The 13,213-nt window shown below is 39.3% G+C and overlaps 2 protein-coding genes across 2 annotated transcripts in view; both read left to right on the top strand.

The window, feature by feature from the left end:
* LOC136044750 (uncharacterized) overlaps positions 1-4,143 on the top strand; it is a 75,238-nt gene extending 71,095 nt beyond the window's left edge. Inside the window, exons 3-4 of the mRNA XM_065730246.1 lie at positions 884-1,030; positions 4,126-4,143. Of these exons, the coding sequence (XP_065586318.1) occupies positions 884-1,030; positions 4,126-4,134 (156 nt within the window). The 3' untranslated portion in view covers positions 4,135-4,143. The remainder of the gene's footprint in view (positions 1-883; positions 1,031-4,125) is intronic.
* Positions 4,144-4,149: 6 nt separating this feature from the next.
* The window catches only part of STARD13 (StAR related lipid transfer domain containing 13), a 212,362-nt gene continuing 203,298 nt past the window's right edge, over positions 4,150-13,213 (top strand). Inside the window, exon 1 of the mRNA XM_065730218.1 lies at positions 4,150-4,282. The gene's annotated coding sequence lies outside the window, so the exon portion shown is untranslated. The remainder of the gene's footprint in view (positions 4,283-13,213) is intronic.

The following is a 13,213-nucleotide window of genomic DNA, read 5'->3' as shown; positions in this document are numbered from 1 at the left end:
AGAGAGAAAATGCTCAGTGGGAGTCACTAAGAAAGGACTTCAAGGGAACTAAGGAAAATGAAGTATTTTTGACAGTTGCACTGCAGTCAGTGAAAGTTTTCTTTATATGGTGAAAAAGTTCAGATAAAAAGAAAATGTGTCTGTGAAAACACAACACGGTTGACAAGGGGCAATGAGCAGAAACTAGAGCATGGTAAGTTCCACACAAAGAGGAACTTCTGTACTATGAGAGTGATGGAGCACTGGAACAGTCTGCTCAGAGAGTTTTTGTTGTCTCCTTTTATGGAGATATTAGAAAGCCATCTGGATGCCTACCTGTGCAACCTGCTGTAGGGAACCTGTTCTAGCAGGAAGTTGGACTCAGTCTCTTCCAGCCTCTACAATTGTGTGATTCTGTGTGATTCTGTGAAAATGTTTTGACCAGTAAGGCAGATAGGTATAAGAAAGCTACAAGACTTTGTATGGATTCATTGGAAGGAATAAAATACTTTGTACATGATAATCTTCTGTCTTCTGATCCTTACCAATATTATGCGATCAGTGAAGGTGCTAAAATGGAAACAGCCGAAGGAGAAGACTAATTAAAGTTATTTTGGTTCTTGGTCTTGGTTATGCTTAGTTTGATCTGGCAGTAATTCACTCAAGAGGATGTGTTGGAAAGCTGTTCACATGTGTAGAGGTGGAGTGTGATCACTTGAGTATGAAGAGCAGCAATGAATATGTCTCAACAGAAGAGAAGTGGTAATTGAAGCTTTCTAAATGGGGAAAGTTACACACAGACAGAGAAAACACTGGTCATCTTTCTTCCAGAGAGAAAAATGAGTTTTCAAGCCACAAAAGGCATGGATGCTTTAAGACTTAATGTGTGCTTAATTTCTTTTAGACCCAATCAGAAAAAAGTTCGGAATGGTCCGACTCCATGTCATGTCTTATGAAGAAACTGGAACAGTTGAATTTAGATATTGAAGAAGCTTTGAGTGCTAGGTCATCTCCTTCCAGTACTCCTTCTACCACAAAGCACAAACAACGGGTAAGAATGTGTGTCATATGACACATTTTCTAACTTTTAACTATCAGATGTTCATCATATAACAGTTTTCAGATCTGCTTGTGTTTCTGGATAAGGTGAGGAAGTTAGTTTCAAGGATGAAGTAAATTACAGTTCTGGCTCAATAACAAAACATTTTAAGCTGCTTGGACATCTATAGGTCAGATAAACAGAAGTATCACAGGAACTGACTTGTAGGTTTTCTGTCAACATGGCCTAAAAACTTTAAACCCACTTTTTAGGAGGGAGTGTGCCTCTTGATGATTGCATTTGACGCAGTTTCTCAAGGTAGAACATAGTGAAATTGAAGGTTCAGTATTAGTGTATTTACACATGTAATATTTATATAAAGACACAAAAGCAAGGAAGACATTATTTATCTTCATTAAGAGTTCATTTAATATTTTTTGTATTTTTTCGGAGATGCATTCCTGTACTTAAGGATACTTTATGGTGGCAAGTTTCATAAATTAAGACAATTACCCAAGCTTTTATTTTGAAGGCAAATGGAATTTTAAAGGAATAATATAACTTTAGCAGTTTTTTTAACAAGCAAGTTGTTTTTTTATAGAAATGAGTAACTGGAGAAGGAACAGTGTGAGAAGTTCTGAAGTAGGAGTGTTTACTCTCTACTTTAGCCTGTGATTAAAGTCAGTTCTTAAGATAGAGTTGTTTGGATTTGCAGCTCCACATGTTAGTGCTGGCATGAAATTCCTGGAAGTTGCTCTTGTTTGAATGCTTTTCCCATCACTGCTGCTACATTTTGTAAAAATAAATTCCTTGAGTAAACATCTGTGCAGGTCACAGTGTCCCTCAAGCTGGGAAGTTCAGAATGCTGCATCTCTCAGTGTTGTATTTTGCAGCATGCTTTTCCATATTCTGCAGTGATAGTGTTAGAAAATTGTCATGCTTGTCCCTCATTTCTTTCTTTTTGTATGTTAGCAAGTTGAAACAGCTTTTTCCAGCTAAATTCATTTCATCATTCCCTTAACTCAGCTTGCCCATCTGTTAACGGACAGTATTCTGTGTTCTTGAAGGAAACTGCACAGTGGCTTCTGTCAAAATGCCTGAAAAGAGAAATCCGAGCCACCAGAGTTCATGCACTTCCCTTTTTGGCTAGTCAGATTTTGTTCACTGGTGATTCAGACACCTGTGATTTTATGACTGTGCCTGTTCTCCTAAGGCAAAAGCCAGTTTGGTTAGGCAAAGGTATTTGTAATTAAACAATTAATGAGCAAGTGAATCATCTGCCCTAATGCAAGCATTCAGAGTTAGTTGCCTTTAAATGAGTTGACCTTAGTGTCCTTGTGGACAAGAAGGTAAATGGTATCCTGATGTGGCTGACAGGTTGTGGGAGATTGTCTGACCTGGTGAGGCCACATGTGAAGTGCTGTGTCCAGTTCTGGCTCCTCAGTTTAAGAAAGACAGGGAACATCTAAACAGAGTCTACTGGGGGTTTATGAAGGTGGTTAGGGTCCTGAAGCATCTCCTGTATGAGGAAAGGCTGAGAGACCTGAGGCTGTTCAGCCTGGAGGAGACCGAGAGGGGATCTTGTCAACACTTACTCATAAACATCTAGTGGGAGAGAGTCAAGAGTATGGGCCTATGCTCTTTTTTTGGTGGTGCCCAACAACAGAACAAGGGGTATGAACTGAAGCACAGGGAATTCCATGTAAACACGAGAAAAAAACTTCTTTACTGTGACAGTACAAAGCATTGGAGCAAGCTGGCTAGAGAGGTGGTGGAATATACCAGTGTTGATGAGTACTGGTCCCAAGACAGATCCCTGGAGGATACTGCTTGTGGCTAGCCTCCACCTGGACATAGAGCCATTGACCATAACCCTGTGGCTGCAACCACTCAACCAATTCCTTATCCACTGAGTACTCCACCCTTAAAAAATGTATCTTTCCAATTTAAAGAAACAAATGCGGTATGGGACCATATCAGAAGCTTTATCAGCAGTGCAAAAACAGCCTTCCTGTAAATAGTGTGCTTCATTTATTTGGTAAATCTCTTTCATTTACATTTTGTGTCTAACACTCAATTTCAGAACAAAAACAAAAACCTGGATCTGAAGAATCAAAGTAATATTTTTTTGTTGTTGTTTCAGTCATTCATCATTCACAGAAAGTGACACAGAAATTGTTTGATTACAGTTGCCTGTCTAATATTAGTGAGGTGACTTTCATTGAACAAAACTTAATTTACACATTCTCTCAATTCTTTTGTAATAATATATTATCTACAAACATTTTGGGGCTGTATACTGAATCTTTTGTCAGCTTTGCAAAGCCTCCTCATTTTAAAGCCCAAAGAATACTCTAGTTGGGAACTATACAGTTGCAGCTACAGACCAGTGGCAAATTTGTCCTCGTCAGCAAATGGGCTGATTTTGACTGCACATTACTGTCTAGTGCTGCTCTGTAGTGCACCCATGATCCTGCTTCTCTGATTGATCCCAACACAAATCCTGCTGGATTGCAGTTTGGCTTGCTCCTTGTTCACATGCCTCATTGGGGTTATTTTTAGTCAAATTAGTATACATGGGGGAATGCTGTGCATGATCTCTTCTTGGTATTGAAGTTAATGTGACCATGTGCACACTGGTCCTGTGTTAGAATATTTGTCTTTTAAAAAATTGTATGGAAGTAAAGCAATTGTGTAAAATTTCCCTGGGCCTAGAGGATAAGGAAAAGGAGATTGGAAAGTTCAGAGTATGTAAGTTCAGGATCTTCAATTAGGTTAGATAAAAGAACACAGAATTATGAATTTAAGTGAAAAGACAATTATAAATAATTCAAATAAAATCTTGTTTTCTTATAAAACAGAGGTAATTCCTTGATATTCAGGAAGATGTACATCTGTTAATTCTCCAGTTGTATATACTTGCTCTTAAGGAAACCTCTTTACCCCAAGATGTTAAAATAATGAAACGTGTATTTTTAAGAAAAAGAATTGAGGTAAAAAGTCTACTTCACATCACAAGAAATAAAAAGTTTTAAAAAACATAAAATTCCAATGTTTTTATCTTGCTGTACACATTAAAAATATTTATGACTTGCCTTTATTTACAGGGTTTTTAAAATTCTCTTACAGTGCCCTGCTCAAGTGGAGACCAGTTTTTACAGAGATCATCAAGGAAAAGGATCATGGAAGCACAAAAGTGCAGACTACCAGGGTCTAGATTGTTTACCTTACCCAGTATCAACTGGAGCACGACCTAAACCTTATGTAAGTAGCTGCTGAATATTTACAACGTTCTCTGACTCTGAGATTCACTACATTAAAAACATATATAAATTACTCCAAAAGTAATGCCTTCTCTTTATTTCTGTGGGAACTACAGCAGACACAGTAAGTACAATCACGCTATTTGATAGAGCAAATTCACAGCTACAAAAGCTATTTTTCAGCATAGACACCACTAGCTGTGCATTTTCAGCAATGAACAAGAGCCTACATGTTGCATTTGTAAAAACCTACACAAGCAGATGTGACCACTGTCGTCACCACTGTTGAAATGCACCACTCACCGCCTCCATAAATATTCAGCAAGCATCAATGAATGTCAGTGGGTGCCTTTTTTTTTCTGCATGGAGAAATTCAATGACATTCCTTTGCTTCATCTGCACTTCCATGTCATATGCCATGCAGTCAGACTGCCCCTCTGCTGCCACCTGTCACATGGAAATAAAATGTAATGAAATATTGGTGGCAAGGTTCAGTTCCTACTGCCATTCCACCAACATCCACCTCTGATGTCATAGGCCAACATAATTAAGCAGGAGGCATTACTTTCGGAACAGTTGCCTTGGGGAGTTCCTGTGCCTAATGGGTACAGGTGAAAGTTATTTCAGTTTCCAGGTACATGAGATTCATGTAATCTAATGCTGGACACCTAGACTGTCAAGTTCTACATCTGAACTAGTCACTTGGACTGCCTATATAGACAAGAGAAAGAAACAGGCACTTCTGAAAAGTGAATGGTTTCATCTAGAGCTTGAACGTGATGGTTTCCAGTCATCAGTGCCACTACCGAATCTTCTTTGCTGATTTTTGTGTTCCTCTTGTGATTTTTTGTCTGGATGTATCACCCTAGTCCAGGATTCTGTGAGTGGAAGTGTTCAGCACTGGTGTTGATTTAAACCTTATTTCTAAATAAGAATAGAAGTATTTCTTTTGTTTCTTTAGAGATTGACGCTGTAGCTTGCATTTAGCCTGTTAAATCCATTGGGGGCATTTCCCAAGAGGTTTTAATGTACTTCCTCAATAGCTAAATGTTATTCTATTTCTGCATGTAGAAGTAAACTATTTTAGGATCGGTGTCTTAGATCCAAAATGCAAATATTTTTGCCACTCAGTTGTAAATTATTTGAATGCCAACAGTGTCCATTAACATTATACAGCAGAAAATGCTGGGGGGAAAAAAAAACCTTTTTGTAACTTTGCTGATGGATCATTAATTTGGCCTTAATTCTTGTACTGAAGAACTGAAACCTAGGAATCATGTGAGTAGTAGTCGAGTGTGGGACTGTATGTCTTTGACAGTGAATTTTATCTGCCTGTTTATCCTATCCAGTTTTGTAAGATTCTTTTGCAGGAGGTGACAGCCAGTTTTTGTTTTTATTAACATCTGTAATTAAATGTCATCAGAAAACTATCTAAATTTTTGTTCCTCTACTCTCCCAATCATTCATACATATTGGACATATATTTGCTAGACTGCCAGGTAATACCTGGCCACTGTAAAAGAAAGCAACCAATCATTAACTTTCATTAACTTAGAAAAAGAAAAAGAAAACCAAGAGTTCATTTATCAATGAAAAGATGCTTGTATTTCCTGGTATCTTTTTTCAATTTCCTCCTTGGCAGCAGAATAAGTCTGTGATATATCACTTCCTCAGAAGTAAAAGTGAAATTTCTGAAATGGAAGTTCACAGTATCGGCCACCTTGCCTGTATCTGCATGATCACTGGAAGAACGTGTCTGGATTCCTGGGCTGTGACCTCCAAAAGCCATACTAACAATTCCACATTAGTCAGTGCTACTGTGTGTGTGTTTATTCTACTCTTAAGCATATTTTCTGGTACTTTTCTGCATGGATATCGGCACTACTTGCATTGCTTCCACAAACAGCTTCAGAAACACTGTCCAGTATTGGCATGTGTATGCCACCCTCCATTCCTCTGATCTCAAAGCCAGTAGCATTTAGCAGTAATATCACATTGAATTAATAGCTCAAGTTATCTTCTCATTTTGAATTAAAGCAAGATTTATTATATTAGAGACATCTTTAGAACTGTCATATTGTTCATCTGCTAAAAAAATGATATATATGCCACCTTGCAAATGCATTTCATTAAATGAGCCTACTCCTGTTCACTGGAAAGAAAATTTGAAGATGGGGTCCTCTCACTTGTTAATTGAAAACATTATTGTCTTCCCTCTAGACATTTCCTCTCCTTGGAAAATACGTTTGCTGTTTTCCATTTCTGCAAAAGCACGAACATTTGTACTAGTTACAGTTGGAATACATAGTAGCATTTAGTAAAAAGAAAGGTTATTTGTCAGCTTTGTTCTTCACCTGAGTCTTATGTTCAGGCATGTACAAGGATCATTGCTTAACTGCCCTCCCACCAGTACTGCGTAAATATTTTTGAAGTGGTGTTACAGTAATACTGTTGTTTGGCTTGAAGAGTGTGGGACACAAATCTTTATCAGCACAGACCATATATTGTATCAAACAAATTTGTAATGCTGTAGTAACAGCAACGTGATGCAAGAAGTACCACTGTTGCTTAGGGTACTGTCTCATCTAGAAACCTACCAGCAGCACAGCCTTTCTTTAGAAGTTAATGGTCTGTTTTTAGTATTGGACAGAGCTTTGAATTAGATATGATAAACATTGAAACTTGTTTGCAGAATTAATTCAGGAAAGCAGATCATTTCTTCTTTCCTTCCAAGTGCTCCTTTTGGTGTATGTAGTGAATTTCAGGCAGGTACAAATAATGCCATGTCTACATCCAGACATTCTTTTGTATGCCTCTGGCATGACTCTCTAATAACTGAACATCCACCATTTTTCCTTTAAGATACAGACTTTTCCATATTTTCAAAAAAGGGTACACCAAAATCACTTTTGTCACAATAAAGAGAATGGAAAAAAGGCATATTTCCTTTTGCATTGCACTGAGATTGCTTGTATTTAACCCCCATGATCCAAGCAGTATAATAAATAACTTGAGTGTAACACAGATAAATCAGACCAGTTCTGTTTTGGTGAGCTGAATTTTCTTCTTTTCCAGTCTTCTATGAGTTTGGAAGTCAAAAAGAGCTTATCTTTCTCATCTCCCCAGGAACTCTTACACCCAGGCATTTAGAAAACCAAATATTCTACAATTTATTGTGATTCACAAATGTAGCCAAGGAGACCAGTGTTAGAAATAGCAGGGATGCAGAAATTTAGGAATAATATGCACGAAATTATGCCGGGCACAGTTCAGTTCTCATTACAAGGCCTAGCTGCACACTTTCACGGTTTCCAACTATGCTGGCAGCTTAAAATGAGACACAGGGAAGATGAAATTAAAACCTTCTATATTGGTAACAAGGTGGGCTTTTCACTTTATCAGATGTAAGTCTGCATTTGTGCCTCCTTTGTAAGTACAGTTGATGGAAAGTTTTGATTTCTTAAGCTTTCGTTCCACAATTTGCTTGATTACTGAGAGTGCTAAAATTAATAATTTTACAGCTTTTGGTCTTGTGTTAATCTGTATTCTCAGTTTGTTTCACTGTTCAGCTGCATAAATGTGCATGCCAGAGAAGGAGAAAATAAGGGGAAAAAGTGGCTGGAGATGAGATGGTGAGTTGATTCTCTCAGTATCAGTGCCAGCTTAGCATAGCTTAAACTGTGGAAATTTACTTAACTGGGTTAAGCCACTTGATTCAGGAAATGGGATACAAAACAGTGCCTTGTAACCTACATGACTGAGAGGTGTTTGTGATTATTTTAAGAAAATTTTATCCCTTTTTTTTTGCTGAAAAATGCTGGCTGATGCTATAAGCAGTGTTTCAGAGTTTAGGTCAGAGGTTCCAGAGATGTCTGATATCTTCTGACATTGTTTAGAAATATAAAACTAATAATACTGTAATCTATGACTAGAGTAGTTATTATCTCTCTGTAGACAATCTGTTGCCTGCCTGACCCTCTGACATCGTTTGAGGCCAGAAAAATACAAAAGTAAAAACAGCCAAAGGAAAATCAAAGTCATTGTGTTTCCCATCCACTACTTGTTCAATATTGCTGCCCCCTGGCCACCAGGGATCAGAGTTTATTCCATTACTGAGAGTTTTATGGGGTAGCTGCCACATCCAATGCAGAAGTGAAGTCACAGTGTGACAACCCACAACAGCTTGTATTTCTTCTGAGCACACCTTTGGAATTGTAGAATCTGCATATTTAACAGCCTTAGGCTGGTCTTCCACCCCTCTGTGAAATATCTAAGCAGGATCTTCATGTTACATCCAAGATGAAGCAATAAGTGTGTATCCTGGTTCTAAGATAAATTTCATGCTCCGTTTGTTTTAGAGATGGTCATCAATCTATCAGATCGCGATACAATTTTCAGCAGCAGTTATGCCCATCACCTAGCAGGGTGTGTTTCCCCTAACAATCAGACAGATGATGCTTCATTCTGACCTTGCTCCACTTTGGAAAAGTTGACAGTAAAGCCTTCAGAGGTAACTTTTGGGTGCTCTTATAAGTTTTCTTTCTTCAGAGGGCATTAACCAGTGTTGGGCCACTTTGTACAATCCATGAAGTGCAAGGAGGTGAGATAGGAGGCCTAAACCAGAGGCAGGCAGGTTTGGCACTCCATTTTCTCAAAGAAATTGTATGCTTGAAGACACAGTTTCTTGATTTTCCTGTAGCTGGAGATTGCTGTCTATACTTAAGCTAAACATGTGTGTACAAGTAGCATAGCTCGTGCAGATAAGAGTTACAAAGCTCTTGATAGAAATCAGGTTCTCACTGACTTTCTGAAAATCATACTGGTTAGCAGCACAGTGCACAGCAGGATCTAGACACAGTCCCAGACTCATGTTTTTGCTATCAGGCCTGATTTCCTGTTGAAGAACATTTAATCTAGTATTCTCATTCTTGCAAAAGCAAATTTCAAACTGTGTGCCATTTAGTCATGTGAACTGCTTTTTGATGTCACCTTAATATTAATGAGTAAATTAGTGATCTGTTATAGAAGCAAGTAGCCTGAGCCACCACCTCTGCAGAATTTTCTTTTTGCTTTTGGTCTGTAATGTGACAGAGGCGTGGTGAAATAGTCAGGAGAAGGGACCACTAAGTTCCATCTGTGCCCCATTAAATATGTGCATCCTCATGTCCCAGCAGGATGACTGTGTTTGCTTTCTTCTCCTGCTCTGCCCATGCAGTGAAGAGATGGCAACTATGGCTCAGGAGCACCCTGAGCCCATAGACCTTGCTGAGATTAAGTGCTCGTGGAAGTGCTCCTTCCCTGCTTCAAGGTGAGCTAGTTTGTTGGCAGTAGAGGAATTTGTTGTCCTTGGAAAAGCTTGTACTAGCTCCAGGAAAAAACAAGGAGGCTAATAGGGAATGAAAGGTAAACAGCTTCCTTCCTTCCTGTCCATTCTTATACAATAAATAATACTCCAGGTTTTCTTATCCGCTTTGTTTCCTATACACCTGGCAGTGCTTTGGCCAAAGCCTGCTCCCAGCAAGGGGTTTTTGCATAAGCAGGAGTGCAGCATAGCCCTTCTCTTTTTCCTTTTGTCTTTATTCTCTCCTCCCACCAGCCTTTGGCTCACTCTGTCTGTGAGCCAGCCAACACCATGGTCCTACATCATGCTGAGGTCAGGAGCTGCGGTGTATGAGGGGGATTGTGATATAGGCTCCAGCTTTGCTCACTGTGGGTGTTTTCTAAGTGAGTGGATAAACCTCCAAAATCTTCTGCAGTGAAAACTAGGAGATGGGAGTTTCATCTGTTAGATCTTTTAGGCAGTTCTAAATTCCACGCAAATCCTCTGTCTGTCTATCTCTGCAGAGCACAGAAGCCTTCACGTGGATAGAATTGGGCTTTGTGAATACAGAAGATGTAAACAGACCAAAGGAGTAAGCAGTACATCTGTCCATTTGGACAAACAGCACCATTTCACATTTTTATAGATTTTTATATCTAAAATTGCCATCATGAAAGAGGTCACTGAGCCAGTTTGTAGGGCACTGCATTTGCATTTTAGAAATGGCATTTTGAGCTGTAAGTTCCCTTTCGTGAAGCTTACAGATTTTAAAATGGATTTTGGCATGTCAGTGTTTATGTATAGTGGTCACAAATGCTCTTATTACTGTTGTTTTAGGGAAGGCAGGACTGTTACCTGTTAATTTAATTGCTACTTCTTAAAATTCTGCTTCTGTGTTTATCTGATATGAGTTAAAAAGGGGCTGATTTGTTTGAAGTTTTGTGCATTTGAGCCATCCTCTTCCCTTATACAAGAGCAAGTGAAAGAAACAGAGCTCTTCCAGATACACACAGCCCAGGATGTTTTTCCAAATGCACACAAATTGGATCACGTTATTTATTCTGATTTACCACATACCTTTCCAGTTTTGCCTGAAGTGCTTTAGTGAGGAGACTTCAACATCACAGCTGCTTTGCATGCAGATGATTGGGTAGCAAAGGGTGGCTTTATTTCTTGGTGGTAGTGATCCCGACCTCCAAATGGACTGAAAAGACTGTGTCGTCTTGATTGATGAGACTCAAAGTGTTAATGTCCTTTCCTAGTCAGTGAAATCTCTTAGATCATTATGATTCATTTAGGAGAACTAACTGAAACGTATTTATGGGATAGTTTGTTCAGTGAGTTTTGTAAAGATCCTTAAAATAGTTAACATACATTGTTCCTTAATTATTCACTCAGTTCCATTTTTTTCTTTTTACAAAGACACTGAAGTCAGCTGATGATGGCAGCTGTAGTGTAGCTGTGCAGTAATTAATATTCCCTTGAACTGTAACAGTTAAATTGCCCATGACAGAGGGGGTTGGTACTGGATGATGTTTAAGATCCCTTCCCACCTGAGCCATTCTGTGATTCTATGGTTCTGTACTTAATCTGTGAAAATACTTATTTTTCAATTACATTGGCAGCTTCCATTTTATACAGGCTTTTGATTGCATGGGATTCTTTACTTTCATTGAATTTTCATAAGGATTGTTGGGAGGCCAGGAATGTGCTTAGTGTATTTTATAAGAGCCCATTGCATTATCCATGTGAGAAAGGAAAGAGAGCTCTGTTTTCCTTATTTATAAAACAGCTTTGAGAAATAATAATTCTATGGTAATTATTCGTTGATGGATATGAACAAAATGATTTGTTGCATACAGTGTAAAGTAAAATGGGAGTTTCCAACTCATTTTGGAGTAAGGTTCATTTGATACAGTTCAAAAAGTGTGTGAAGTCCAAGTAGGCATTGGGAGGACACTAAAACTGATTGCTTTCATTGCTCTACATTGCTATTTATTCAGACTGATAACGTGTGTTTTTGCTGTAAGAAAAACAATGAAATAGTGCACTGTGGTGGGACCTGTTGTGGAGTGGAGGTGACCTCAGCCACAAGCAGCCAGCAGTTCCACCAGGCTGCATAGCAGCTGGTGGGCATCTCACTAAGAGCTCATGGGCAGCAACTGTCACTGTGAGGTGTGGGGAGAGCGCGTCCTGAGGTGGGCAGCCCCATCCTGAGGCAGCGTGCTGAGGGTTGGCACCTTGGCCCTGCCTTAGTGATGGGGAGAGAGCTGCAGGCAGGCATGGTTTCATTAACGTATACATTGCAAATTAAGCCTACGTGTCCTACTTTTTAGATGCAATTATCATATGTAAATTGAAATGATCACCATTCTGGAATGGCATTTCTTCTGTTAATTTTCAGATCTTCTAGCTAAATTCTTCTGCAAAAACTGTCAAGCAAGTTACCTGTACTCTGCAGTGCTATTGTTTGTGTTATGTTTGGGATAACGCTGACTGTTCACATGAACACAACCATATTTCCTAGTAGTGCCACCTTATTAATCACAGACACTAAAACTGCTGAGTTGTATTCCAGCCACAGAAATGCATTGCTTTTCAAGGACAGACTGAAGTGCCTTGGCTCTCTCACAGTAGATGTGGGATGCAAGCTGTCAAAATATGAATCTGTAAATTCACAAAGAGGTGATCAGGAACTGCACAGGTAAATTATACTAAACACATGCAGCTATAAAGAGAATAGCATTACTTCCCCGCAGTTAACCTTCTGCTCAATGAAGTGCAAAGTGGAAACAGTTGATCTCTTTTCCTCTGTCCTCATGTTTAATGCCAGTAGCAAGATGCCTGCTTTTAGATGCAACACACTGTTTGTTTAATGGGACAATGGCAGTTTCCTGGTATGGTTTGAAACAGTGACAGAAGAGAGCAGGCTGCAGGGTACACCATCCCCCAAGGGTGAGGTGGACAGTCCTGTGCTGGGCTGGGCCCTAACAGACTGTCTGCTGTACTGTTTTTTTGTGGGTTTTGTCAAGCATACGTTTTTTTTTCAGAGAGGTGAAAACAACCATGCATTATGTGCTTGCTTACTCATCAGGTTGTTCTTATTCTTTTTCTGTCCCTGTAGTATATTTGTTGTAACAGCACAGAAAAAAATGAGTGAATATGTTCTCTGTATATAGTTTCACCAAAGTCATTTCTCTTTCAGCATAGCTATTACTCATTTTTACCATCTTGTCCCCTGTTTTGGGGCTTTGTCATTATTCAGGCAAGGCTCTCTGCTCCTTAGCATGATGACCAGATGTGCACAGGACTGAGCCGGATCCTTTGACTTTTTACAATACTGTTGTTCACAGCAAGAGCACAGAGGGGAGATTCTGAAATCACAGGTGATGTTTGGTTAGAAATGAGTGCAGCCTGTGCTACGTGGTGCTTGGGAGCTTGGGTAGAGCTGGACCTCCAGTCCCACTTATGCAGTGGTGCAAAGGGCTCTCATAATGCAAGCCCCAGGCTCTTTGTGCTCTCAAGAGCTTGTAGGCTGCTCTCCCCCGTTTCCCACGCTAGGAATAAGGGACTTCCATCTTTAACAGAGCAGAAACAGAGGCTGGCACAATG

The sequence above is a fragment of the Cyrtonyx montezumae genome, unplaced genomic scaffold (genome assembly GCF_038088225.1).
Source record: "Cyrtonyx montezumae isolate F1298 unplaced genomic scaffold, pur_monq_1.0 scaffold_12, whole genome shotgun sequence".
Lineage (NCBI taxonomy): Eukaryota > Metazoa > Chordata > Aves > Galliformes > Odontophoridae > Cyrtonyx > Cyrtonyx montezumae.
Note: the sequence above shows the minus strand (reverse complement) of the source record. Positions and strands in the feature narration are given on the sequence as shown.